Here is a 27,263-nt window from a genome sequence, read left to right as displayed (position 1 = left end):
TTAAGGAATTGAGCCAAGGTCATACAAGCAGTAAATCTGGTGTCTGAACTTAGTGTGATTTCAGAGACCACGCTATACAATACACCTTCATTATAGATTTTTTGACATTTTATGGTTTCCAGGCTCTGTCATAGGTCATTTTGAGACTGTGAAGCTTGCTCTGTGAAAATTATTTGACCTTGAAGAATCACGTGGTGGCTGGCCCGGGGAAATGGTGGCCTCAGGTGGGAACGGGGCTTCTGGCGGCGGAAGTATCACAGAGGAGGCCTTGATGACCACCTGCAGTGAGGTGAAACAGATAGAGAAGAGAGATTCAGTTCTGACGTCCAAAAATCAGATTGAAAGACTGACCCGCCCTGGTTCCTCCTACTTTATTCTGAACCCATTTGAGGTTCTTTAGGTAGGTCCCCAAGTGACAGATGAAGAAATAAAAAAGAGGTTTCGGCAGCTATCCATCTTGGTGCATCCTGACAAAAATCAAGATGATGCTGACAGAGCACGAAAGGCTTTTGAAGCTCTGGACAAAGCTTACAAATTTCTACTGGCTCAGGAACAAAAGAAGAAAGCCCTGGATGTAATTCAGGCAGGAAAAGAATACGTGGACACAGTGTGAAAGAGCGAAGAAAGCCATTAAAGAAGGAAGGAAAACCAACAAATGTAAAGGAGGAGGATCCAGAGCTACTCAAACAAGCAGTGTACAAGCAGACCATGAAGCTCTTTGCTGAGCTGGAAACTGAAGGAGGGAGAAGCCAAAGAGAGGCGTGAAAGGAATCGACAAAGGGAAGAAGAGATTGAAGCTCAAGGAAAAGACAAAGGGGAGAGAGAGTGGCAGAAACACTTTGAGGAAAGTCAAGATGGTCGTGTGGCGAAACTTCCAAGCAAATAGAAAGGGAAAGAAAGAGAAGGAAACCCGGACCTTCCTGAGACCACCGAAAGTAAAAATGGAGCAGCGTCAGGGACCACCCGGGGTCGCGGGCGCAGAACCTCTCCTCGCCTGTCTCCCCTGCTGCTTTGAAGGACTCTTTCTTTCCTCCCATTTCCACCCCAACATAGAATAGTATTTGCTTTTTAGTCCATTTTGTTTTCAATACAATTTAATATTGATCAGAGTAATTCTTTTGTACATTGAAACAAGGGGCTCGGTTTAAAAAGAAACCTCCCCCCACCCCTAGGCCAACCAAGATTGGAAGGTGCCACCTTCGGTGCTGCCTTCTCTGCCCTCCGCCTGTAACTTAATGTTTTGTACTTCACTAAATTGTCATGGTTAGAGACTTCACGTATAGTTTGTGGAAATCATCCAATTAAACACATTGCTTAAAAATGCCGTTGCGGTGACTTCAAAGACAAGCCTGAGCCACCTTGGGAAGCCCCTTTGCTTCTAGATATGGCAGCCTTCCAAGCCCCAGATCCGACAGGGAAGGCAGTGGTCCCCTGGTGTTCGGCATGTGCTCTCCCGCCTGACTGACCAGTCCATGTGGCATGAAACTCCAAGCCACCCATACCCGTTCTCTTTTCGAAGAGCTAGCTGTCCTCCATCCAGCACTGCGGTGTCCTAGCCTGTCTGCATTCATTAATGATAATACTCTGTATATGTAATTAAATTTTATACCCTAAAAAGAAATTATTTGACCTTGATGACTTATGACCAAGAAGATGTGCCTCTATATAGATGTCAATACAGTATTATCTGTAATAACTACTCCCCTGAATTGGAAACTGCTTTTATTGTCTACAGTAGAGTAATGGTTATGTATGTGTGTATAAATACAATGCTTGTGTGTGTGTACGTGTATATTATATCCATATGATAGACTCTTGTCACCATGAAAAGACAAATTTAAAAAATAAATGGAGAAGTAGAATATATTTGAGACGTGTAACTGAAAATAACTAAAATATTAAATTAGGATTAAAAAACTACATGTGCTTATATATGTATGTGTATGTATAGATATATACATTGTACATATGTGTATATATAATTTGCCTAATGCACACACACACACACACACACGGGTTCCCCTCACATCTGAAAGTGGTGTGTTTTTGAAAGTTCGAGTTACACTGCTTTGCTTTTATGATAAAACCTACATAATATGGTAATGTAAAAGGAAAAATCTTCGGATTTCTTTTGGTTAGCATAAATAGGCACTAATGTAGGCCTATCATAAAAATTATCTATATCTATGTGTTTATATCTATCTCTACATCCACATCTATATCTACATCTGTCTCTAAATATATATAGAAAGAGAGAGAGAAAAATATATATGCCAAGATGTGGTTAGGAAAGATGTGTCTGGGGTGAGGGTATAGAGTATTTCTTTTTATTTTAATGTTTTCTATCATCAAATTTTACTGATCCAATCAGAAAAAGACTTTTATTTGTGTGTGTATTCATCTCTATCTTTGACACAATTAAAATTTTGGTTGAAGAATGTTTTATAAATGTAAGAGATCATGTACTTTTACAAACTGGGTTTCAGATCTGGATCCAATGCTACTGCTATTCCATTTTCATTTCGGGAGTAAGATTTAAAGCAAATTCTATATTGAAATGCTGTGATAAGCACTTCTGGTCTTGTCTTTATCTTGACCCATTTCTAAATGCTTTTAACAAAATATAATGAAATACTTTCACATATGTCACCTTTCTTCAAACTCCTGAAGGCCTTTTCTTCACTGGTATTTATCTGACATAGTGAGAAAAGTGGTCATTTAATCCATATTTGCAGGAGTATATGCTAACATAAAAAATGATTAGAGATTGCAAAATATCCTGTATTAAATAATCTGCTGCAGTGCAGTGTCACAGTTTTCTTCAGTTTTGTATCGATTCATCCTTCATGCATATTGCATCCTCAAAACTGTATTTTCTTTAAATAATGCAAAGAAGAAATTAAATAGTTAAAGCTGCAGACAAGAAGTAATAAAGACTTTAAGTAGGAAAGGAGGGAAGAGGGAAAAGAAAGAAATGAACATTTTTAGAGAAAATACCTGAGACCTCTAAAGCATCTGCTATGTCAAAAGAAAACCAACTGGAGTGAGACCCAAAGGAATAAGGGAAATGGCCTTTCTTTGTTAGAGAGGGAATTGGTGATTTTTGTTCATTGTCTTTGAGTGTGTCATTTGAGTAAGGTCTCTAGTATTATTGATTAGATTGCAGAGATTCAAATAAATTTTAAATTACTTTATAGACCTATCAAGCACTGGTCAGGATGCTTGGACTCACTGGAAACATGCCCCTTCCTGTTTTCTAGTTTCTGTGGAAGCAAAGGCTGCATTTTAGGGACCTGGTGGCTGACCAGCACCCTTTATGGGGAAAGTTAATGGTATTCAGTTTTCCTACCCCTGCCTGTTTTTCTCCATATGTTGAATCCATTATTCTCAATGGATTATAAATGGCTTAGAGAACAGGGCACTTTTCCCTAATCCAATCAAGAGCCCAGAACCTCATATTTTTCTGAGAAATTGACTTGTAAACTTAAGGGAAGACACAAAATCATAATGATTTATATTGGTTGAAGAGGGATTAATTGCCATTTTTCAACCTGAGGAGTTGAAGAACCTTGGTAAAAGATATTGTGGGCAAAAAGGGGGCCACATCCTAAACCTGACAGGCTGAGGGGAGACCTGCATTGAGGGGCCTACAAACTCAGAGACTGACAGGAACCACATGGGATGGTCTGAACATAAAAATTCTGAGCTAAAACAAGTTGTGGTGGGTAGTTGTGTCCTAGGCCTGTAGCTTCCTTGAAAAAGGTCAACCTTCACTATATAGAAGACTGTATAATGGTTTTGTTGTTTTTTGCATCCACGTACGCTAACATACTTTTGAATCGTCAGAATAACCTTCTTTTCCTTTTCCATATCCCCCCAGGGCACATCCATTGCAGCAGAGCTGGAGACCACAGAGCTCCTCATTATTATCTTGTTCCCCGAATACTATCTCTATGTGCTGTGTTAGTTACTAACTCTCTTGCACCCACCAATGTGAAGGAAGTATGTGTCTCTCCATTTTACTCTTTATCTAATCTCAGAGATATCCTGCTTTGCTTTCTCCTGCCCTCTTAATCTATCACCAATGAATTTCATATAACCCTCCTTATGTTTCCTCCTTTTATTCTAATGTATAAAATAAGCTGCAAAACTGCCATTCTCAAGAGCATTTCTCAGTCCATGGAGATTTTGCTTCCTGCCAATTGTCATCATTTTGGCTCAAGTAAACTCATAAAAATTCCCTACAGGTTTGGATTTTTCTTACAACAACAGTATAAAAATTTTTCTAAAATCTTAATATCCCTAATAGATGTCACTGAGAAGTACTCCAAATCTTAGAATCATAGGGTATTTTCATTCTATTCAAACTCAACCCCCAACCTCCCTTTTAAATTTTATCTCCAGCATTTTCTCCGTGAAGTTGCTTAGATCACTCTAGCAGCCTCATCTTCCCTACCCCCATCTTCACTCTCTTAATGTCAGCACATAACATTGACAATTAGACAAATTTAAAGTGGTCAAGAGTTTCACTGGATGCTCTGTTAAGGCTTTGTAAAAGTGGGCCTTCTGTATTAGTCATCGGTTATTGCACCTAGCCTAGTGTTGACTACATTTCAAAGATCTTCTTGGGTTGGGCAGCGCCCAATCTAAAAGTTAGAAAGGAGCTGTACAGAATGAAAGACTTTTATAGATAGAAGGAAGCAAGAAGAAGGAAGTTATACTAGACAACAAACAGATTGGCTATTGCAAGTTTACTTTCCCTAAAGGAGATGACAGGGTGTGGTCAGGCAGATTACCTAACCAATGGTGATCAGGCACTTCCTGATTGGCTGCTTTATAATTCCATTTCTGAGAGAGCCAATACTGTAATCAAGTCTCAGTTTGTGGTGTTTAGTATGAATGGGTTCATTTAGTGCCTATTTGCTTGTCTTCAACACGAGTATTGACTGACGGGCTGATGGAAGGATGGATGGGTGGATGGGTGGGTGGATGTGTAAGTGGATGGATGGATGGATGAATAGATGGATGGATGCAGCAATACAGATAGTTAGAGCAGTAGATTTGGGGAATGCTGTCAGAGTTGAGGTAAGAGCTGATTCACTCATAATATTTATTAGCCCACTTCCCTTGTTTAAATTATGTGCCTGGTCCCTCAGAGCTTAAGGCTGCAAATTATGTTCTAATTTTTGGAGCGAGACCCAAAGGATGTTAATTCATCCTAAGGAAAAAAAAATCTAAAATACACAGTCTTTATTCATGAAGAATGTTCTCTGCAGTATTATTTACAACAATAAAAAATTGGAAACAATTAAAATGTCTTACAATAGAGTTTAGTAAATTATGATACATCAACCCAGTGGAGTATGGTCATTAAAGTGATAATTACAAAGAGGTGGAGACGTATTTATAGTATATATTATGTGAAAAATGCAGAATATAAAAATGTGTGTGTTAGGTTTATAACTTAATAAAGACATGGTTGTTTCCATGCCAATACTAGGAGAGAGTATGTAAATATAAAAATAGCTATGTTTCAGCGATGGAAATATTACTCTACTTTTCCTTTTTCAAAGCTGTCCTAAATAATTTTCTTTATTATTATTTATGAAGATCAGAGTGATGAAAGACAATGTGCTGAATAAAGAAATTGGTGGGAAAGTCAAGGAACATATAGCAAGGACTCATGGACAAAACCAAAGGGGAAGAGCTGATAGAGGAAAGGAGGGAGGGGGCAAGGGAAAGTGATGGGGGGGAGGCAGAGACAAATGTATTTGAAAAAATAAATATAAATAAGTAAGTAAGTAAGTAAATAAATAAATAAATAAATTGGTGGGAAACTTCAAAAATGGGAGATATGGGGAAAAAAACGGAGATAAGGTGGGGGTGAAGAAATTAAATTGTCCGTAAAGAAGATTAGTTAATGCCACCTCACCCACAATGAATTTTACTTGTGGCATCAGTCACCTATCCATTTATTTTTGCATGAATGTTTTTCTGTACTTCTCAGAGTTCTACTGATAATTATGTGTGTGTGGTATATGTGGTAGAAAAACATAATATTTAAAAAAGTTTTATTGAGGTAATTGATATAAGGAGAGGGTCTAATTTTAAAAATGTACCTTTGGACATCAACTAAGAACCACCCTGCTTTAATTGAACCCAATTTTAAAATAACCATTTTCCCTGGAACCTTGAGACAATCCTTTATAAGCATGTTCATTATAAACTCCAATAAGACTTCACAATTGCGTCTCATAAAACTAGTGGAATTTCATCATCATGAGTACATTGCAATTAATCACATCTGCAGTTTCTGGGATGTGGATAATTAGCCAGTGAAAAGAAAACCTGAATTCAGTCAGGAAAAGAGAAAAGCATCTTAGACACAAGGAATCGCACGCGTGCTTTCTTCTTTAAGAGGTGAAGAGAGATGAGGGCGGACGTGAGAGGTAACTGCTACTTGAAGACAGGCTGAGGAAGCCCCTAGCTTTGAATTCTCCTGTCTCTCCTTCTCAACTAACAACCAGAGAATTTTCCACAGTGAATGACTGATAAATGTACAAAAGGACAGGACAGAAATATGTGTACTTTAGGGGGCTTATCTTTGTAGAGACTTTGTTGTAACTCTGGGATGGTGAAATTAGCACAAAAACAGGATTCAGAAAACCCAAGTTCCAGTCCAAGTCCAAATACTCATTAAGCTGTGCGCTGCTGGAGAAATCATATGAGCACCCCCTTTCCATACCTGTGAAGTGACTGCAATGACTATGACAGTGTTAAAATAATGCCAAAGTTCCCACTTATTTGGCATGTTACTGTGAGGAGTAAATGTGATAATAACCTGAAAGTACTTTGAAATGTCTATGTAAATGCTAATCTGTTGATAATAGGCACCAAGATCGCTCTTGGTTATTATTTATTCAATCAACATGACAGGGTTTACGTTCCCCCTTACGAGGTAGATTCACCAATTTCTTCTTTTCTTTTGATCCAAATATTTTTAGGGAATTTTACTCTGAATTTATATAGAGAAAAAGGCCTGTTCCTGCCTAGACTCCATTCAGCAGAGTTTATCATTAAACATACAGAGAGCATGACTAACACAGGAGAAATTGCAGTATTCTGGGCCCAACATAAGTAAAAAGGGCTACTGGATAATAGAATATTGATTAGGTAATTTGCTTCAGAGTCATGAGTTTCCATACATAACTGGACCACCTCTGTAACCTCACATCTTCCAAATCATGAGGCTGCATCTGCTAAACGCAGAGATCCCTGCCCCCCACCACAAACACACAGTTGGGTAGAAAACATGTTTTCCAAACTGTCCAGGGCATTAAATGCAAAATCAATTCTCTGTGAATCCAATTCTTTCATCTAGTCAATGTTGTGTCTTTGACTATTTTACTGACCTATAGGTGGTCGGCTTTTTACCTACAAGTTTTAACTTTTTCTTTCTACCCAGCATCGAGCAGACAGCAGCTCCCTTGAGCGTAGAAGTCTTAACTTCCACCATCACTTAAGATTTTTTTTTCTAATAATGCTTAGCCCACTTTTATAGAATGTCACTAGTTTTGCATTGCTGACATTTTCTACAGGATTCTTTTCATTTTTCATTTTACTGCCAAAATGTCAACATGCAAATATTCTATGCATTTGCCAACTTGTCTCTGTATGGACCCACACACACAAAATAATGTATGACAAAGACTAGAATAAGAAATGATTAATGATACTGAATGTATTGCCACTTCTTTCTGCACAGGATTCAATCTCTTTTTACTTTTCACAGTTCAGTATGTTACCAGATCTCAAAACAATGCTCTAATTATTTTTTAAATACATAAACAGCAGTACAGCAATACTAGAGGAAAATGTTTTCTTCATCCAACTTTAGAACTGTGATGCACAATATTTTCCTAAAATATGGTCTCATCTTCACTCACAGAAGACAATACTTAGCCTTTATACAGTGGATATATATTATAGCTTTATTTAGCATGTCTACAAAATAGTCTTTCACCATTCATACTTGGAGAAAATTAAAGAGAGAAGCTGCCTCGGGATCTCAGTGATTTAGGGGGCTCTTAGTTCTTGACAGTCTTGATATTCTGGGAAATATTCTTGATATTCTAGGGACACTCACAGGACCTAAAAGGGTAGCACTTGCCAGAGTTTAAATCAGAGTCTGTTTTCCCTTATGTCTTGTCTGGTTTTGAGCTGTCACAGGGAACTTGCAAACACAGCCAGGGAAATCTTCCACTTTTTAAAATTAGAAGTCCTTAAAAGCTTCCTGTTGAATTGTATTCCAGTACCTTTAGAAAAATAAAACTTTATCCATGAGTTTTTTTGTAAGTAGGGGTAACCTTTTTGGTAAGTATGGGGAACTTTGCTTCCATTCTATATACATAATAGGAAAGAATAGAAGAAGCTCTTTGGCATAAGTTTAAACTGAATTCCTTCTCTTTCAGAAAAAATATTGCAGTGAAGTTTGGCTTGGAGTATCTCCCTGACAAATATGTCTACAGTGCACCTGAGGGTTAAAGGCAATAAAATATGTCCTTTTCTTCATACATTACTAAAGTCTGAAGTGGGGGTAGGGACAGTTAGTAGTGAGGTGCTGGAACAATATCTACACAATGGTTGTGTAATAACTACATCCTGAATACACCATGAAAAGAACATAGTTATGGCGTCCACAGTGAGTGATGAGTGGTCTAGATATACATATTTGTAAATGATGGAATGAAATAAGCCTAAAGGAGGTAATCATACTAGGTATGTGAGGAATAATTTTGTCATCATTTATCTTGCTTCAGATAAACAAGTAAAAGTCATACTGAATGTTTTGAATTATAATGTATCATTTGGCATCAATGAATTAGAGCTACGGCCTGGATTTAAAAAAAAAAATTTTTAATTCTTAGGGTCCATTTAACTTGGTCTTCCTAAGCAAAATCAAGTTGTTGAGTCAGCAGTTATTCAATCCCAGATTCTTTGAGAGATTTGAGAATAAAGGAGCCAATAAAATGTTTTCGAGAAAAGGGTCCAAAGGCCCTACAAATAAAGCAAACCTTGACGGTTGGGGGTGGGCTGCTGCCATTGACATAGGATTTATTCTTTTGGTGGGTGAAGATCCAAGACCCAAGACTATTGCTTTTATTTTTCCCACCCTTTCCATATCTACTCTCCCCTGAGTCTGAGGTGGGGAGGGGAAACAACACATCCATCTAGCATAGCCGTCCCGAAAGGGATACTACTCTGGGATCGGGGGTAGGAGCTAAAAGGTAACAGACAATTGGTGTTACTGCCTTCATATATATCTGAAGGAAGTCATCTGCAACCTTTATACTTTGATTCCAATTGGAAGGCTTTCTGGGAACCATTTTGTCACTGCAAGACTTAAACGTTTAGAGAAGATGGTCAACTATGCTAATCTAAGTTAACTTCAAACAGGTAGAAGACAAAGATAAAGTTTCCTGAAATCTGCAGGATTTTAGTCACCTGTTAGTGTCCCATTATAGAATACCATAAAACTAGGGTAATATGAAGCCCTGAATTCACTCTGTCCTGGGCTCATATGTGTCATGAATCATCTGAAACATTAAATAAAGTTTCTGTTCTCCAGATTGAATTTATTTTATTAACCCAGGTGTGCAGATTAGATTACTCTTAATCCTAGCTTTATAGTGCACTATAATCTGTGGTCAATGCAGCCTTTTGTTTTATTTATATTATGCATCTATTTTGTTAACTTATTTTTTCATGATAGACTTATTGCGTTCCAAATTAGTTCGCTATTGGTCTGTTTTCTTTCCTCTTAGAGAAGTTAGAGGCTATGATATGTAAGGTCTCTTTCAGCTCTGATGCTCTGTGAAAGTTAAGACTTGAAATATCCTTAGATCTATGCCTGGCATATAACTCGTCCTTAGTAAATGGTAGTAATAAACTATGATTTATTATTATTATCATTATTAAATTTGATAAATTTTTACTCTTGATTCTAAACTTGATATACTGGAAAACTGACTGGACTCCCCATAAATTTGGTGACTCCTACTGGGCAATAAAATTTCTAGGGGCAGTTTTCCTCATTGGTCAGCTTCAAACTCCATTATCAAGTTATCATTGATTCACAGAATCACAGGTTAGAAGAGATCTTAAAGGTCAATTTCCAGCAAAGGATGTAACAGAGAAAGAAAGCAGGTAAACTCTTCCCAGAATAATTTCCATTTGCAGAATTTCAAGATGAGTCCTGTGGAGTTCCTGCTCACTTCTTCTACTAAACTGCCTGGATTGCTATTCATTACCTTTCACTGAAATTTTCTTTCAGAGCCATGAAGGACCTTGGCAGAGAGGCCAAACGCTAGTGGGGCCTCATTATCAAGTAATGTGTTGCTAAGTATAAGGCAGAGTAGAACTTCAAACTGCCTGGTTTTCTGCCACATGGCACATTACAGAGGGAGAGTCCAGGGTCAAATCCTGCAGTGCTACTCTTTGCATACAAAAAGGGAGCATTTGTGCAAGACTTGGATCAGCTTCTATTCCAAAGACAGAGATGGTTTTGCACTAACCATTACTACTCTATCAGTTCCTTGTCCCTGTGGCTACTGAGGCCTTGGTAATAGAGTTGACTGTGATAACCAGCAGAGCTTAAGGTCATGAAAGATGTTTTTTGCTGCACCTATTGATCCTTATCTGATGGCTTCATTCTGTCCAATTGACTGTAATCAAGGCTCTAATCAAGAAAGCAAATGAGTTCATCAAGGCAGATCCCAAAGCAGGAGGCAGGGTGTGCTTGTGCATCAATTGGAGAAGGTATTCTTTGGTATTATTTAGGTTTAAGAATCATACTCTTTGAGAATGCATACATAATTGGAGTGGAAGATAATTGTAGAAGCGATGGACAATAAGATGAATAAACTTATATTCATATGTTTGATTTGACAGATGAATGAGGTTCCAAATCTTTAAAAAAAATTTTTTTTAACAGTACTAGGTTTTTCTCTTCTAAAGACATAAGCATCCAAATGGAAGAATATTCCCTTTGAGTAAGTTAAATGCTGGCTCAAGGATTGGTTTACAAAGCAGAAAAGTGGTTTGCCCATTCATTTCCTACCTTACTTTCCAATTCTCTCTCATGTTCAGTGCAGTGAATGCTCTGTGTGTGTGCCAAGCAGGGCATGCTCACAGAAGGCAAGAGTATTAGTGGAAAGGAAAAAAAAAGAGAGACACCATGGAGAAAAAATATCAGTGAGCAATTTTGCCACTCTTAGGAAACAACCTCTAGGCCTCCGGAGATCTAGTGCAGTGATTCCTCTTCATCTGGTTCAGAAGTTGAAGCCCAGAGGCGACATGGCTTTCAAAGAGAAGCATTTTGTGCTGCCTTTGCAGCCCTAAACAATAATGGCCCCAGAGTCCCAGAGAAACCTCCAGGCCATCCTTCAAATTTGACGCACGAAGTAGCTTGTGTAGTCCTTACAGTGGTGGCAGGCTCTCCCTCCCACCTGAGAGCAAATGCCCACAATTCTGATGGAAAGAAGGATGGACTGATGTATATTGAGATGTAGATCTCAACTGAGCTCTTAGCATCCCATGTGAAATCCATCAGCTTCTAGAGGAATATTCCAATGTCCCTATTGACAGATGCAGGTGGTTTGGATGGCAATTAACTGTGATCTAATAAAGTGTAAACTTTTGGACTCCCAGCTGGGGTGGGAAGAAGCGATGTATCCAGAACAGGCCAGGAGTGAGACTGTGCCAAAACTCCAAAATCCAAGCATAGTGCTTATGCTTTCCCACCTATAAATAACAACAACAACAATAATAAACCACATTTACTCTAGCTATTCAGAGAGTCTGAATTCCACTAATCCTTTGTGCCTCCTCTCCCTATGACTCCTCCTCTTTCCCCAGTATCCAGCACAATTTCTGGCACCTTCTAGGTGCTCAAAAGGGATGTGTTGAGTCAGTCAAATAAATGAGTAAAATATGTGCCCTTCTGCAAATGATTTAGTTCTTCTGATCTTCCACTTCATCAGTAATTGGGGGATAATGTTATTTGGTGGGTTTGTTTTCAAGATTAAATAACATAGCATACCTTATATGATGTGTAAATGTCATAAAATGATAACTTTATGAGTTAGGAATATAACTTTATGCATTTTATGACCTTTAAATTTATGAATATTGAATTTGCAGATATAGTTCAGCTGAGGAGAGGCGGGACAGGAATAAAGCGCTAGGCAGATAAAAGAATCCCAAAAGCAATAGTTGTGAGGGTTAATTAATCTCAAATGCATTTAACTAATGCTTAGGAAGAAAGCCAATGGGGGACTGAAAAAGGAGAGAGGGGATAGGGGGTGAAGGAGTAAGGGATATAGTGAATACTTTTAAAGTCAATTGATTTCCTTCATAAAGCATAGATTTTCTTTTTACAAGAAATCATCTTGTGCCAAAAAAGGCGGGTAGGTTGTTCAGCAGAAGCGGGTTAAATCTGAGCTCCCTCTGAGCTCCCTCTTAGCTCCCTCCTGCCGGCTGCAGTCACAGTGCATGATACAGTAATGAAGGCGGCATAGTCACATATTTCATCTGAACTTCCTCTGTGGTCTTTTTTTTATATTGAAGTTTCTCACTGTTTCAGAGCTGTGCTTGGAAAAGTTAGAAAACTTTTCCCTTGGTGGAGAAAAAGAAGCCCGCATCAGACTCAATGGAACGAATGAATGAAGTTATTCCCTTGGCCCAGCATCCCCACCCAACTTCATACCAAATATTCATAGAAACGTCTTTCCTCAGTTCCGTGACTGGAATTTTACTCTCCGGTGGTGTTGCCTAGAATCGGACGCACAGATTTCGAAAGTCAGCAGGCAACAGACTTGGCTTTGGAGCCACCGTGGTTGGCTTTTGCCTAGAGCCTTACGGTGCTGTGTGGTAGCTTCTCTAGAGAGCAGAATGTGTAAAATAAACAGTTATAAAAGGCATGGAGAATTAATAAAGTGAAAACCTGGGGTTATTTGTTGGCAACTGAAAAGCAAGTGACCTCAAATGCCAGTTGTTTAAGGTTCTGAGAGAGGATGAATGAATCTTCGGGGCACTTGACTTGCACCAGCGTGTAAATCTCTTTAGTCTTTCGGGAAGTGGCGGTAAATTAATACAAATTTAGGAGAGAGGAGAGAAAAGGGGGTAAAACCAAGATCCCTACACCGAAGCTCTCTTCCTAGCCCCTTGGAAAGTCTCGCTTTTACCGCCAGAGACCCTGGAGGTTACAGCCTAGAGAACCCAGCGGCGCTAGGACCTGGTTGCCGCCTGGCTGGGGCCGCTGTCGGGCGGGCAGGCAGAGGAGGGAGAGGAGGGCGGGGGTGGGGGGGTGGATGTGGGAAAGGAGGGGTGTTAAGGGGGCGGGGGGAGTCATTTATGCAGAGCAGGCGCTGCTGCCATTGCCGCTCACTCTCCCCGCGCGCTGTTTGGAGCCGGAGGAAGCGCAGGGAGCAAGCTAGCGAGCGCTCGGAGCCCGGGCCAGCAGAGGGGGCGCCCGGCCGCTGCCTGCACCGCCGCCTCCGCCGCGCACAGGGGCCCCGGGAGGAGGAGGAGTGAGGACCAGTGGAAGAGTCCGGGAGCCGAGCTCGTCGAGATCCAACTGCGGGAGGGCGCCCGCCCCTGCGCGCGAGTAGAAGAGCCCCGGCCGGTCGCCCCGTGAGCCAGAGTGCTGGGAGCAGGTCCCTGCAGCCCAAGGGATGGTCTAGGAGCCGGCGCGAGGCTCGCTTGCTTTGCTCCCAGCCGGGACTCACCGATCTCCCAGGACTGAGAGCCGCGGCGGCCGGGGGCTGCGCGCCCGGGAGGCACAGGCCGGAGAAGTTAGTTGTGCGCGCGCCGCTTAGTGCGCGGAGAGAGCGAGCGAGCGGCGAGCGAGCGAGCGAGCGAGCGAGCAGGAGACGAGGTAGCGAAGCGCCGGGGCCATGGGCTGGGGGAGCCGCTGCTTCTGCCCGGGACGGCTGGACCTGCTGTGCGTGCTGGCTCTGCTCGGGTGCTGCCTGCTCCCTGTGTGCCGGACGCGTGTCTACACCAACCACTGGGCAGTCAAAATCGCCGGCGGCTTCCCGGAGGCCAACCGCATCGCCAGCAAGTACGGCTTCATCAACATAGGACAGGTAACGACTGAGTGGCCGGGCCCTCGGCCCTGAAGCTGCCCTGGGAAGGGGGGAAGGGTTCCCCTTCGACATCGCGTTTCTTGTCCCCTTCTCGTCAACCCCCCTTCCCCCTCTTCCAGATGTGCTCTTGCAGCTGTTGCCCTAACTCTTGAGCGATGCTCTCTCTCTCCCTCTCGCTTTCTCTTACGCACATATACACACTCACGCCCCAAAGTTGCTGGGGTTTGCGTTTTGTTTACTTGTTTCTTGCAAGGCACGAGGGACAGGTAGGATTTGTGGAAAAATCATGAATGTGCATGCCTCCGTGGTGGTTTCAGACCCGACCAGACCTTTTGACATGGAAAGTCGGAGAGGACTAAGAGCCTGAGCTCTTTTCGGGGGGTAGGTAGTAAGCACAGCCCTGGTGCCGGCCCCTTGTGGTTTCTGAGAGCTGGAGTTATAGGGAGGCGAGGAAGGGAAAACCTTTCCTGGTCGGACCTGAATTTAGCCCAGAAAGAAGTTTCCTCTTTGTGGGCAGAAGAGATGCTGGGCGCTGAAAGCGCAGGAGGTGCAGGAGGCGCTGGAGGCTCCGGGACTGGAGCTGGAAGGAAGGAGAGAGGCGCAGGGAGGTAGAGGAGGCTGGACCCGGCGTGAGCGCAGATTTTGGGGGACTTCTCCCGGCTTCTTGGCCTCTCGCGCGGCATCTGCGTGCGGGCACCTGGAGAGGGGAGGTGGAAAACGTCCCGGACTCGCTGACTGGGTTCTGCTCTGGGAGAACGCCAAGTCTTCCCCTAGAGGGATGTGCGGATCCCGGAGGTGGCGCGGGGCGAGAGGTGGGCGGGCAGCAGGTACCGGATATTTTTGTGGAGTACCTCTCGGAGGCTCTCTGCAGAGCTGCCTCGCTGGGGAACAATGAATTGAATGGTATTATGGGGATGATCGTTAGCGCAACAGATTAGGGAATACCTCCGAGCCAAATGATCTTGGCTTTCTCTCTTTCCTGAAAAAAATGGGCTGGAGAGCGCTGTGTAAGCGGTCCCAGAAAGTGTCCCCGTCCCCAAATACTCACACCCCTACCCGCTTCCCCGGGACTGGTCGGAGGAGGAGGCCCTAGCCAAATCCTGTGGAGACTCTGCTGGGGGTGAGAGGCGAGGGTGGTGGTGGGGGCACCCTCGCAGCAAACGCGCTTCTGAGACTGCTGGGTCTGCACGCGCCCTGCATGCCCTGCCTGGGTGAATCGAGAGGAAGGGGCCAGCCTTGGTCGCCGAGGCAAGACAGCACAGGCAATTCTGATGTCATTGAGCTCCACGTCCAGGACTTAGAGCTCTGGGGCTCGGGAACCCCACTCCTAGAGAGGAGAGAGGAGGCAGAGCTGCTGTCACCGGATCTAGGAAGAGCTAAGGAGCGCTGGGGGTTTGAAAGAGCAGGAGCAGGACTTACACTTTGCTGGTCCAGAAGGAAGATAATGTTCCAGAGAAGACAGTCCTGTGGAGGACTAAGACCAGAGCAGGGACACAGTCTGTACCACTCCTACACCACCATCCTAAACACACACCTAGAAGGAAGTCAAGGAAACGAGCCAGATTTTGTTGCCTGAGTGCCTGCCATCTTCAGGAGAGTTCAGTTCAAATGTCTTGTTCGTATCCTGCTGGCAGAAAACACTGAGTCTCTTCAAAGTCTTTTTACAAGAGTTTAAAATTGGATGATGCGTGTGATTCAGGTGTAACTGGGAAGGTTAACACTGAACGTAGCCATGCTAATCTTTCCAGAGACACATCTCTTGGGTTCAGCCAATGTTGAGTATCTCCCATATATCAGGCATATTTGGAAGAATAAGTTCTTGAACATACACTGCTTTCATAATCTAAAAAACACTTTTGGTGGCTATAACTTCACATACAGCAAAGCGGAAACAAGACAGGCGGAGCTGACATGCACAGGGTCACCAAACTATGATTCAGACCTAGTTCTCTCTGGTCCAGGCCTATTTCTACGTGACTGCTGCCTTTTAGAGAATCCCTCCATCCCGGTGGGGAAAGGAGGAAGAAAACAAAATCCTTGTTTCCCTGAATTCTCACTTAGTGGCTCAGTAGCCTGGATGCAAATATCTAGTCTTTAATTCAAACAGACCTGGACTTCCTGAATCTAATAAGCTTCATGACTTGCAAGGACCAAAAGACCTGTATCTGAATGAATTCATTACGTAGAATTTAGATATTGTAGAACATGGCAAAGCAAGAGAAGAGCTTTTGTCACCAAACTTGCTTTTGAACCAGCGATACTGCAGTGTCCTGCAACTCGCCGGGCTTTTTCAAAACTTTCTACTGTGGCTTTTCATTTAAAAAAGTAATATTAAGAAAGTTTACATACGAATAATGCCCAACACTATTTATGGTGGTTTTTTACAAGGCCAATGAGGAAATTTAGGGCTTACAGAAGTTACTGAGGACCCCTTGAACTGAAGCCATAAGCAGTGTAAAAAGATCAGCTATTCTTACAGTGTAAAGCATTTCCTTTGCAGATCAAAGGAGAGTAACCCTATGCTAAGTCTTTGGGGTGGTAAATTGAGTTCACACCTGCAATATCATTGCACTGTAAGGGCCAAATGTATTTCTTATCCATTCTTAATTGCTCTGACCTTTTAACACTTTAGACCTCCTTTTGTTATTCTTTCCATCAATAAACCAGCTGTGGTTCAGTTGAGGGCAGTAACTAATTTGCAAACGTCCCTGGAATGTTCCCCTTTTCTTTCCCAGTTGGGCTTGGGGTTCTTCCTCATGTGTCACAAACTGGAACTGAGACCTGTTGTTGTTTCTCAAGTCCTGGTGGTATTTTTGATATCTTCAGTATGATATTTTAGGTGAGTAAGTTGGAATTTTCACTAAAGTATAGGTGCAGTTTTTGTCAGAATTTCAGTGTAATGTTTTGCGAAGCATCTTAGCATTTAAAAGCCACCAGAGATAAAGTTTCTGGCTTAGGGATTTCTGCAGAAAAGAATGGGTGTGCCTCTTGTGTGCAGGAAAGATAGGATGTGCAGAGTAACACAGGAGCAAGCAGGCAAGCAAATGGGCAAACAGAACGTGCCGGGCTTCCTGGAAGGAACAATAAGGAGGGTTTTTTTTCCCCTTTGCTTAGACAGATACATTATGTTTTGGTAGATTTTCACATAATGTTTATGTTTTGTCAGTGGTTATACCCTGAAATTCTGAAATGATACCAAATTATTATAAGTAATTGCCATGTCAGCATATATCGTATTTTGCTTTGTATTAGTGTCAGCTGTAGAATGCCCTGTCTTTCTTCCCCTATAAGCCCTGACTCCTAGCCCGCTTTATATCTATCTAGAGTGGCCAGTACCTGCTGGGCCAGCTGAGGGTGGACGTGCCTGACTGTTGGCCTGCACTGGCATGGAAAAGAGGGCTTAGTCCTCCCTCACTAATCGTGTGCTGTGATCCTTTCAACTAACAATGTAGTGATTAGAGAATAGAAATGAAAGAACGGAATAATACCTGACATAATGTTAATTGTGAACCTTTGGACTAAATCTACAAACTAGGAGGAGTTAATTGCTGGTTATTTGAACCTAGGAAGAAGGTCCCCTGTGAAGGTTGTTTGTAATGGGCAGTAGCTGTTTTTATCCTTCTGCAAATTGCTTAGACTTCTTGATTCCAGGCTGAGGTTTCCAGCGGCAGAAACCCCTCTCCCAACCATGTAATTTATCTTAAGCAAGATTCCAGAAGGATCAAGCCAGATTCAAGCAATGCTGGGGAAATATTTCACCTGGAGTTCCCACTGAAAGCACAGACTTGGAAACCCCAATGATGCCACTTGCAAGGTCTTTGAAAGCAGTAAAGTCATTGAACCTAATGGAGCCCCTGTTCCTTCATTTGTAAAATGATAAACCTCTGGATAATGGAATGAGTTGACTATGCAGTGCTCAGCACATAGTCTTGCAGAGAAAGTTATGTTGATTCTGAATCTGAAATAAGTGGGACTCAAACTTTATTTAGATAGGGAGAAGAGGATTTTTTTTTTTTTAATGGGAGTTGCAAAATGTGAAGATCAGGAAAATACATTTTTGGTAGTGGCTGAGTTAAAAGCTAAGCCAAAGCTTTGTGGACAGGAAAAATGGTCTTCGATTTAAACTAACAACTTAAACTAGTTTTCTGTTGGATTCTAAGTACTTCTAGATGATATCTCGTGGCAGTTCCCTTCTCTCTGGTGGGAGAGCCTTGTAAATATTATAGGATAAGCTTGTTGGAGATGGAAGAAAGTGATGAAAAATATCAAAGGCTGATTATTTTATAAAGCATCTTACCTTGGGGCATTATGTTAGATCATATTTGAATTTACATTTTGTTGAATTCTGACTGTAGTTTGTATGAAGAAAGTTAGCAGCATTTTCTAAATCGGTAGGAAAAGATACTTTAGCAGGAAGATCCTGAAGGTCTCTCCCACTCTGCTGATTAATTTTGACCTGTGAGTGATGTGGGATGATTGAGAGGTTGATAAACAATGGAGAGTGAGTTTTGGGTGTGTATGGATGGCATTGGAAATAGGAGATATGGCTAGCCTGACGGGTTATATGGGAGTGGACTGTGCTTCCCCAGTAAAATCCAAAGGCATTTTGTAAACAGAAAAGTAAGTTGATGTGGGAGTCCTAGGTTGATCCCTGTGTGATACATCTGGCTTTGCACGGGGCAGCTCTTCACACCCAAGAACTTCAGCCCCGACCTCCTCTGGCCACTCTTACACGCATAGTTCTCCTGGGTAGGGGAACCTTTCATGAGAAAAAGCAGTTCAGAGTGCTTGGCCCAATGATGGCAGATCTATTGCATTAACCTCATAGACTAGGAATGGCTTGTATGTGGCCATTGGGATTTTTGGGGTCTATTTGAAATGAAAACTGCATTTTTGTGAGCCCCAAAGCAGCTGAATTTGCCTTATTGCTCTCTTTCATGAGCTTATATCCAGAGGTCCTAACCTTAAAGGTCAGCCAGAGAAGCAGGATAGTGTGCTGGGAACATGTCCAGGGATGTCTGACTCTTTGGTTAAGGGAGGGAGTCCTGACCCAGAGACATCCCCTGGGCAGGGAGGGGTATTTGTGTTGTCGGTTCAAGTTATGTGAAGTAGTGTCTGGGTTTACCCAAGGCTGAATATCTCCCGGCATTGATCTGCCTTAGGACTTCATCACTTGGCTAATTCAGGTTGGATTAATTGACAAAGAAGCTGACCTTGGCTTCCTGGATGGTAAAAATGAATGCTTGTAGACATTCAGGCTTGCTAGTAGATACCTATAGATGAGTATATGTGTATGGATGTATATAGATGTATATCTGCTAATTATTATTTTTATCAAAGTTAAATTTGCACATAGCGTGAAATCACTTATGCAACATTCTCATGAGTTTCAACAGATTACATCGGTACCTCTAAGGGTACCAGGAAGGAATAATAAACGCCAATAAACCTTAACAGCTTGGGATAATCCTAGGAGGAAATTGTGATGAGAAAGAAAACAAGACTAGGAATCAGAAGGTTGGAGTGGAACTTCAGGATTTGCTTTTTATTAATCAGCCTGACTCTGGGTGCCTCGTTTTTCAAACAGGAGGCCTTAATTCCTTCCCCATATGCCTCACAGGGTTGCTGTGAAATCAAGTGCCCTAATAATGAAATCAAGTGCCATAACGAAGAATGAATATACATAAAATCAGACTTAGGAAATACCATCTGATCAAGAAGGGACCCAAGGAGATGCAAAGGTGCACAAAAGAAAGTAAGGGAGTGCTCGGGTAAGTGGAGCAACTTGTAGTTTTATAGATTCTGTGACTGGCCCTGGAGATCTAGTGAGGGCCAGAAGGAGAAGGAGGCAGTGTTGCTCTGGATTCTCCCATTAGAGGATAGCCCGAGCCCTGGAGAAAGCTTAGGGCTGGGGCAACTGAGGAGAAAACCAGCCAGCTAAGGTTCCCCAGCTCCTGGCTGCACAGCTTTGGTTTAAAAAGATATTCACAATATGGTCATTGCAAGATTTTTAATCGAAAGAATCAAAACGTAGCCTTTTAGGTTTGACTCAAATGGGAGTAGATATAGGAGAGTAGTGGGAACTAAAACTGAAATATAGACCGGCCCATGAGGAATACAGATGGGACCCTTTTAGGGGCAAGTGTTGAAAACCCAACTTGTACTGCTTATATAAAACTGATAAACAAACAGATAAGGAAACAGGGAATCTGTTGGTTTAAACAGATCCACGTGCCTTTATGTGTATTTCTGAAAGCAGAAGCTGAACCTTCTTGCAGCCAGACCTTACCTGATCTGTACTTTCTTTGTGGCAAAACCTCTCCTGACCTGAGCCAGCATTAATTAGGGCATTATTATTATTATTATTATTATTGCAGAAATATTCATGAGTTTGATTATGGGGATGTTGTCCTTGAGCCAGGTGGAGGTGTGTATGATACATTCTAGTATACTGTGCTCCACTGTACTTTTCTCACTTGAAGAATTCTGAATTCTGAAACACATCTAGATCTAAGGATTTCAGTAAAGTGATGTTAGCCTGTCCAGCTGAAAGCCAGAGGTAGTGCTACTGTCAGACATAGTTCCCTATTTCCCTATACCAGCTTCATTCTCAGACAGAGCCTTTCCACAAGGCAGTAAAGCTCATAGGATTCTTAGTGCTCTCTTACCAGCATTGAAATTAACCCCTGAAAAAGACGTCAGTTTGTCCTGATTGGATCATATCTCTATTCCTGGGTCAGGCACTTTGCCCATGGGTGTGGCAGTATGTAGGTAAGTCAGCTTGGGTCACATGTCCACCCTTAAAGTGAGAGAGAGGTTGACCTTTATGGGCAACCTGCCAACTGGGGAAGGCTCTTTCCCCCAAAGGAAAATGGAATGCTGTGCCTAGAATAAGGGAAAGCAGATGTGGGACAAGAATAAAACCCACTACAGATCGGTTTATATAAGGCCTTAAATGTCTAGGCTAGGGAGTTTCAACATTACTATGAAGGGTAAAGAGTTATATTAAAGGTCCCTGAGAAGGAGGCAACAACCTATTGATTCATCAAACATGGGAGTCCATGATGTACAGTATATAAGACACTCTCTGTCTTGAAGGAACCAGGACATTTTTAGTCATAACTGTTGCTCAGCAAGACAAATACTAATGGAGTTACAGGCAGTACAGTATGTTCAGTCATGCCTGGGGGGAGTCCATTGGTAGCAGTGTGCATAATGAGCTAGAGGAGGCAAAGAGGCTATTGTGTTGGTAGATTATTGGTGATCAGTGCCGACGCTGTGAAAATGGAGATGAAATGGATTTGGAAGCCCTTGTGGAGATGGATTCAGTCTGGCTTGGTCACTAAATGGAAGTGGAAGGTGGAAGGGAAGGTGAAGAAGACTGCAGAGATTATAGCCCTGAGACCAGGAGAATGGTGGGCTTATTTGTAGAATTAGAACAGTCTGTGGGAGCATCAGTTCAGCTTTAATGTATCTGAGATAGAAGGCCATGCAGACAGAAATGTCCATTCGACAGAAGAGGATTTAGGATGGGAAAGACGTAAAGACGGGTGCCCTCATTCTTGGTATCAGTGAAGCTGTGGAAGTGCGTAGGATTGCTAAAAGATGAAGCAGGAAGAGAGAGTAGGACTGGAAATGGAGCCTAAAGTACCTGCACCTAGAGGTCAGGGGATAAAGGGAGTAGATGAGGAGAAGAGAGAGGCCTCGAAGATAGTCAGAAAGCCGTGGGAAGGTCGGAAGGCCCTGTGGAGGGTATGCAATAGTGGAAAGTGCTGTAGAGCCCAGAGAGATGAAAACTGAAACAAGGCTGGAAAATTCGATGATGAGGTTAGCAGTGCTCCTGAGTGCCAGTGCTTGACTGAATAGAGAGCCAGAATTGGGGCTGAGGGGGAATAGAGGAAGGGAGTAAAAAAGTTTTCATTGCATATCCGCCCACCTGCCTACTTTCTCTCTCTTCCTCTTTTTCTCATCAATGTACTGGGGTAGTTAAAAGATCATGGTTCTGGAGCCAATTGGTTTGTGTTCTCCTAATAACACTACTTCCTAGTTGGGGACCCTAGGCAGGCAAGTATCTTAAGCTCTTTGTGCCCCAGTTTCTTCATGTGTTAAAAAAGATTGAAGAGTATCTCCCTGATGGAATTGTTGTGAGGATTAGTTCAAAGTAGTTAAAATAGTACCTGGCACATAGTATATACTCAATAAATGTCAGTTGTTATATCTTTTTTTTAACCAAGTTAAAATCAGTTTTTATATACTGTTTTCGTTTAACATTATATTGTGAGCCTTTTTCCAATGTTATTTAATGATCTTAGACACATTTTAATGGCTGCATAATTGAAAGCACCATTCTATGTTATAATTAGTGTGATCATGTATGTATGATCACACTAATTATATTTTGCCCCTGATAGTCCTGATTTATGCCTGTGGTAAATCAGTTCACCGCCATTGAGTAGTTTTTGCATCCTCTTTTACTTTGATGCCTGAATTTGAAAGATGTGTGTGGTCATTCTAACTGTCTGCATGTTTGTGTGTGTGTGTGTGTGTGTGTGTGTATGTGTGTGTGTGTGTGTGTAACCACGCATCTCTCCTTCCATTCCTTGGTGAGCCCTTCAGTGCAGGGTGGTGCCTCATTCCTGTTTGTATCCTCAGCACCTAGCACAGTGGGTGGCCTAGGAGAAGCACAGTGGCACTTGGGAAAGGAAGCCTACAGGGCTTATGCAGAGGAATGGGATTGGAAAGGAGAGGAACACTGGTGTCTTGAGACTAAGGGGAATGAAGTAGAGATTCAGGGGAGTTCAAGTAGGGGAAGGAAGGAACGGAGCAATAAGTAGACTGACCTGGATCTCATCAGTCACTTCAGAGGGGAAGGCCACCTGCAGAGAGAGCAGGGACCTGGGTGAAACTGATGTCTGGGTGTTCCAGTGTTTTGGAACATTTTTAGGGAATTCTGATAAGAATCAATGATCAATGCCTATGAATTGCCAAATAGAATGAGGTTATTTGCTGCTTACACTCAATTATTGCTGAGTAGCTAGTGGTTAAATGAGTAAGTTAAAAAAAAACAAATCAGTCTGTATTATTTTGTGCTTTTGTTCCTAATGCTCAGTAATTTGAAGTTAGGAAGGATAAAACAGGGAGTTAGACTTTACCAGGGTGAGAGAGAAGGTAGAAAGAGACTGGAGAAAGCTGGGGATGGGAGTGGTAGGGGGAGAATGGTTCTTGAATATGAGGGGCACCACCTTTGACATGTTTGGCCAGTCTCCAAGCTTTAAGGAACGCTGTGGGGTCAAAACAGGAGTGGTGGACCAAAGGAATAGGGCGAGTGTAGGGGCTGTAAGTTCAAAATAAGACAGAAGGCCAGTTTGGTAAGACTGGTGTAAGTGGAAAGACGGGAGGCTTCTCAGAAGGCATGTCTTTCCTTTTTTTTTTTTGTAAGCTTCAGGTTAAAGCTATTCTACATGATGATAAGGTCCAAGGTGAGGATGTGCTGGTGGATTGACCAGATGGAGAACAGGTGAAGGCCAGCAGGTTAGATGGAGTTAAGAAACTATAAAGCTGGGAGAATGAAAGGGTTATCACTTTGGATACGATGAAGATTCCAGGTAATTTGTGCTGGCATACACACTAGGCAGATAAATGTGAAGTTTGCTCCATACTTCAATTCTCCTTGGATAAATTTAGGCATTATCTCTGCTTTACACATCTGTGCGCTGTTATTTGCACTTTAGGGCCTGTATCAACTTAAGGGATAAAGACGGACACATGGGTGATTGCTTTTAACTCCCAAATGTGCCTTCCCATATTTGATTTGAAAACTGAAGATTACATTGGACTGAATATAGAGAAGAATATAAACAGAGTATGTGAAACAAGGAGTAATATTTAAGGATGATTTTAAAATGGCATATGCCATGTCATGTTTTATGTTTACCTCTACCTTAAGTTGTCATGTAGCCTACTTTCCATTATAATAATTAAGCCTATAATTTACTTAGGTCATGTATTCTACCCTTTATGTACATTGTTTTATATAGTAAAATGAAGCTAGTTTCTGAACATGTCTTTTAGGTTATTTGTCTAAACTTTACTGCCTTATAGGGATATAGATATATTTAAAAATATGTTTTAAAAATTATTTATAGATTTCTCTTTAATATATAATATTTTTAGATTGTTCTATATAATTTTGTTTGCATTTGTATGTTAATCTGGTTGTTAATTTAGGGTTAGCATCACAAAGGAAGCATTAAGTTTCTAGTTTAATCCTCTATCGTTATCTAAGAGGTTATTTCTGTCCTGGGAAAATTATATTGTGGATTCCATGCCAGCACTGAAACCAGTTAACTTTTATTAAAAGCACATACACACGCCATATATATATTTGTACTAAGCACTTAAGATCTGATATTTTTGTAATAAGTACTTAAGGTCTGGTATTTTTCTACTCAGAGAAGCTCTTCCAGCTGTAAAAATATACCAGTTCTCTCCATATCACTGTTCCCAGGGCTTATACCTTGTTTTCACTAGTTGAAGCTTCTCAACCAAAATAAAACTGGGCAGCGCTCTCTAGTGTGAATGCAGTGCAGGGAGGGGAGACAGTCCCAGGGCCTTTGATCTTATAAGCAGATATCCATAACTGTAAATTTAGAAGTTTACCGCTTACTTATCCTGGACCTGTTCTAGTTGAATTTAACTAATATGATTTTTTTTTTCCTGTGTGTGTGTGGAGGACCTCATTCATCAATTTCAAAGTTTTTCAAGAGAAAACTAAATTGTAGGTCACTTACGATTTATTACAGCCTAGCTTCCAGCAAAACCTTTTTCTCTATTTTTTGGGTTTTGTTTTTTTTTTTTGTAACTCTGGGGCAGCTTTCAATTTGGTTAGCGCTTTTGAGCCAATTTACCAAATGCTACATTTTTTGACTCATCATTAGATGGTGTCATTGCTCCTGGGCAGGTTTAAAAAAAAACTCAAAGCTGAAAAGAGGTGCCTTGAATTTCCTTCTAGGTCCTGCCCAGTCACTTATTTGCCACATACTTATGAGCTGGCCACAGGTTTTCTGTCTTACAGGACTAGACTCATTCATTGTTTGACTTAAAAAATAGCTACGGAAGGACAACATCAAGAAAGTGAAAAGAACCCACAAAATGGGAGAAAATATTTTTAAATCATGTCTGATGATAGACTTATATCCAGAATAGATCAAGAACCCCTAAAGTCAACAATAAAAAGACAACCCAATTAAAAATGGGCACAAAGGATCTAAATAAACATTTCTCCAAGGATATACAGAAGGCAAATAAACACATGAAAAAATGCTCAACATCTATTAGTCATCAGGGAAATGCACATCAGTACTGCAATGAGATACTAGTTCACACTCACTGAACTTGTTATAATCAAAAAGACAAATAATGGCAGTATTGTCAAGGGCATAGCGAAGTTGGGACCCGCCTACACTGCTGCTGGGATTGTGAAGTGGTGCAACCACTCTCAGTCTGGTTAAACAGAGTCACCATGTAATCCAGCAGTTCTGCTCCTACATATATACCCAAGAGAAATGAAAACATTTGTTCACACTAAAACTTGCAGACAGAAGTTTATGGCAGCATCATTTGTAAGAGCCAAAATGTGGAAACAGCTCAAATGTCTATCAAGTGATGAATGAATGAACAAAATATAGTATATCCATAGAATAGAATATTATGGGGCAATAAAAGTGAATGAACTGACACACTACAATGTGGGTGAACCTTGAAAACATTGCCAGTCACAGAAGGCTACGTAGCGTATGATTCCATTTGTATGAAATGTCCAAAATGGGCAAACCTTTAGAGATGGGAAGTAATGGATCAGTGGTCACTTAGGGCTGGAAGGGTTGGGGGAAATTGGGAGTGACTGCTAATGGGTACGCACTTACCTTTTGGGGTGATGAAAATACCTAAAAGCTGATTGTGGTGATTTTTGTACAACTCTGTGATTATGCTTAAACCATTTGAGCCCTGGCCCCATGGCTCAGTTGGTTGGAGCGTCGTTTCATGCACCGAAAGTTTGCTGCTTTGATTCCTGGTCAGGGCACATGCCTAGGTTGTGGGTTTGATCCCTGGTTGGGGCACATACTGGAGGCATCCAATCGCTATTTCTCGCTGACAGCCATGGTTCTCCCTCTCATGCTCTCCCTCCCTTCCTCTCTCTAAAATCAGTGGAAACGTCCTTGCATCAGGATTTAAAAAAAAAGAAAACATTTGAGTAGTATACTTTATATAGGTGAAATATATGATATGTGAATTATATCTCAGTAAGGCCATTAAACATAGTTATGGAGTCCCCGTTATTTATTGGCCATTCTAAATAGGCACAATATTATAACATTGGTCTTTAATAATCTATGTGTTCATGTGGAGTTTATATTATCATGGGAGGAGTCAACCTATAAGCTGGTAATGAAATGACTAAAGTCATTGCAAATTGTAAGGGTTGTTAGAAAGCAAAATATGTTAGTTGAGTAAAAAGTGACTGAGGGCCCTGACTGGTGTGGCCACGTCGCGCGAAGCAAACGGTTGCCTGTTGGATTCCCAGTCAGGGCACATGCCTGGGTTGCAGGCCAGATCCCCAACAGGGGACTCATGAGAGGCAACCACCCATTGATGTTTCTCTCCCTCTCTTTCTCCCTTCCTCTCTAAAAATAAATAAATAAAATCTTAAAAAAAGTAAAAGGGACAGAGGGTCGGAGAACTCCTTTAGTTAGGCTGGTCAGGGAGGCTCATTGAGGCGGAAACAGGGAGAGACCTGGATGTTATAAAGGAGCCAACCAACGGGAGGTGCGGAGGGCTGAGGTCCAAGCAGAGGAGACAGCCAGTACAAAGGGCCCAGATGAACAGAAAACCACTGATATAATGTGGAATCTAGTTAACAGGAGAGAAGAGGTTGAGCTTGAAGTTGGAGATGACAATCTTAAAGTTTCATTTTGATGATGGCCTCTCCCTTTCAGAAGCCATTTGTAGCTCCGGTTTGCCTATGGCATTTAAACAGATTCCTTCTCTGAGTTTTAAAGGTGTCTAACTACTTGTCCTGAAATACTTTTTCCATTGTATCTCCGACTCTGTCCTTGA

The 27,263-nt window shown here is 41.7% G+C and overlaps 1 protein-coding gene and 1 pseudogene across 1 annotated transcript in view; both read left to right on the top strand.

The window, feature by feature from the left end:
- The first annotated feature begins 211 nt into the window (after positions 1 to 211).
- LOC129078495 (dnaJ homolog subfamily C member 8-like) lies at positions 212 to 1,058 on the top strand (annotated as a pseudogene).
- A 12,846-nt stretch (positions 1,059 to 13,904) lies between these two features.
- Positions 13,905 to 27,263, top strand: part of PCSK5 (proprotein convertase subtilisin/kexin type 5) — a 413,154-nt gene continuing 399,795 nt past the window's right edge. The window contains 1 exon segment of the mRNA XM_054583010.1: positions 13,905 to 14,147. Coding sequence (XP_054438985.1) covers positions 13,956 to 14,147 — 192 coding nt within the window. The 5' untranslated portion in view covers positions 13,905 to 13,955.

The sequence above is a fragment of the Pteronotus mesoamericanus genome, unplaced genomic scaffold (genome assembly GCF_021234165.1).
Source record: "Pteronotus mesoamericanus isolate MK-2021 breed Mesoamerican mustached bat unplaced genomic scaffold, CSHL_Meso_final contig_73, whole genome shotgun sequence".
NCBI classification, from domain to species: domain Eukaryota; kingdom Metazoa; phylum Chordata; class Mammalia; order Chiroptera; family Mormoopidae; genus Pteronotus; species Pteronotus mesoamericanus.
The sequence above is the reverse complement of the archived record's forward strand: the minus strand, read 5'-3'. Positions and strand labels throughout refer to the sequence as shown.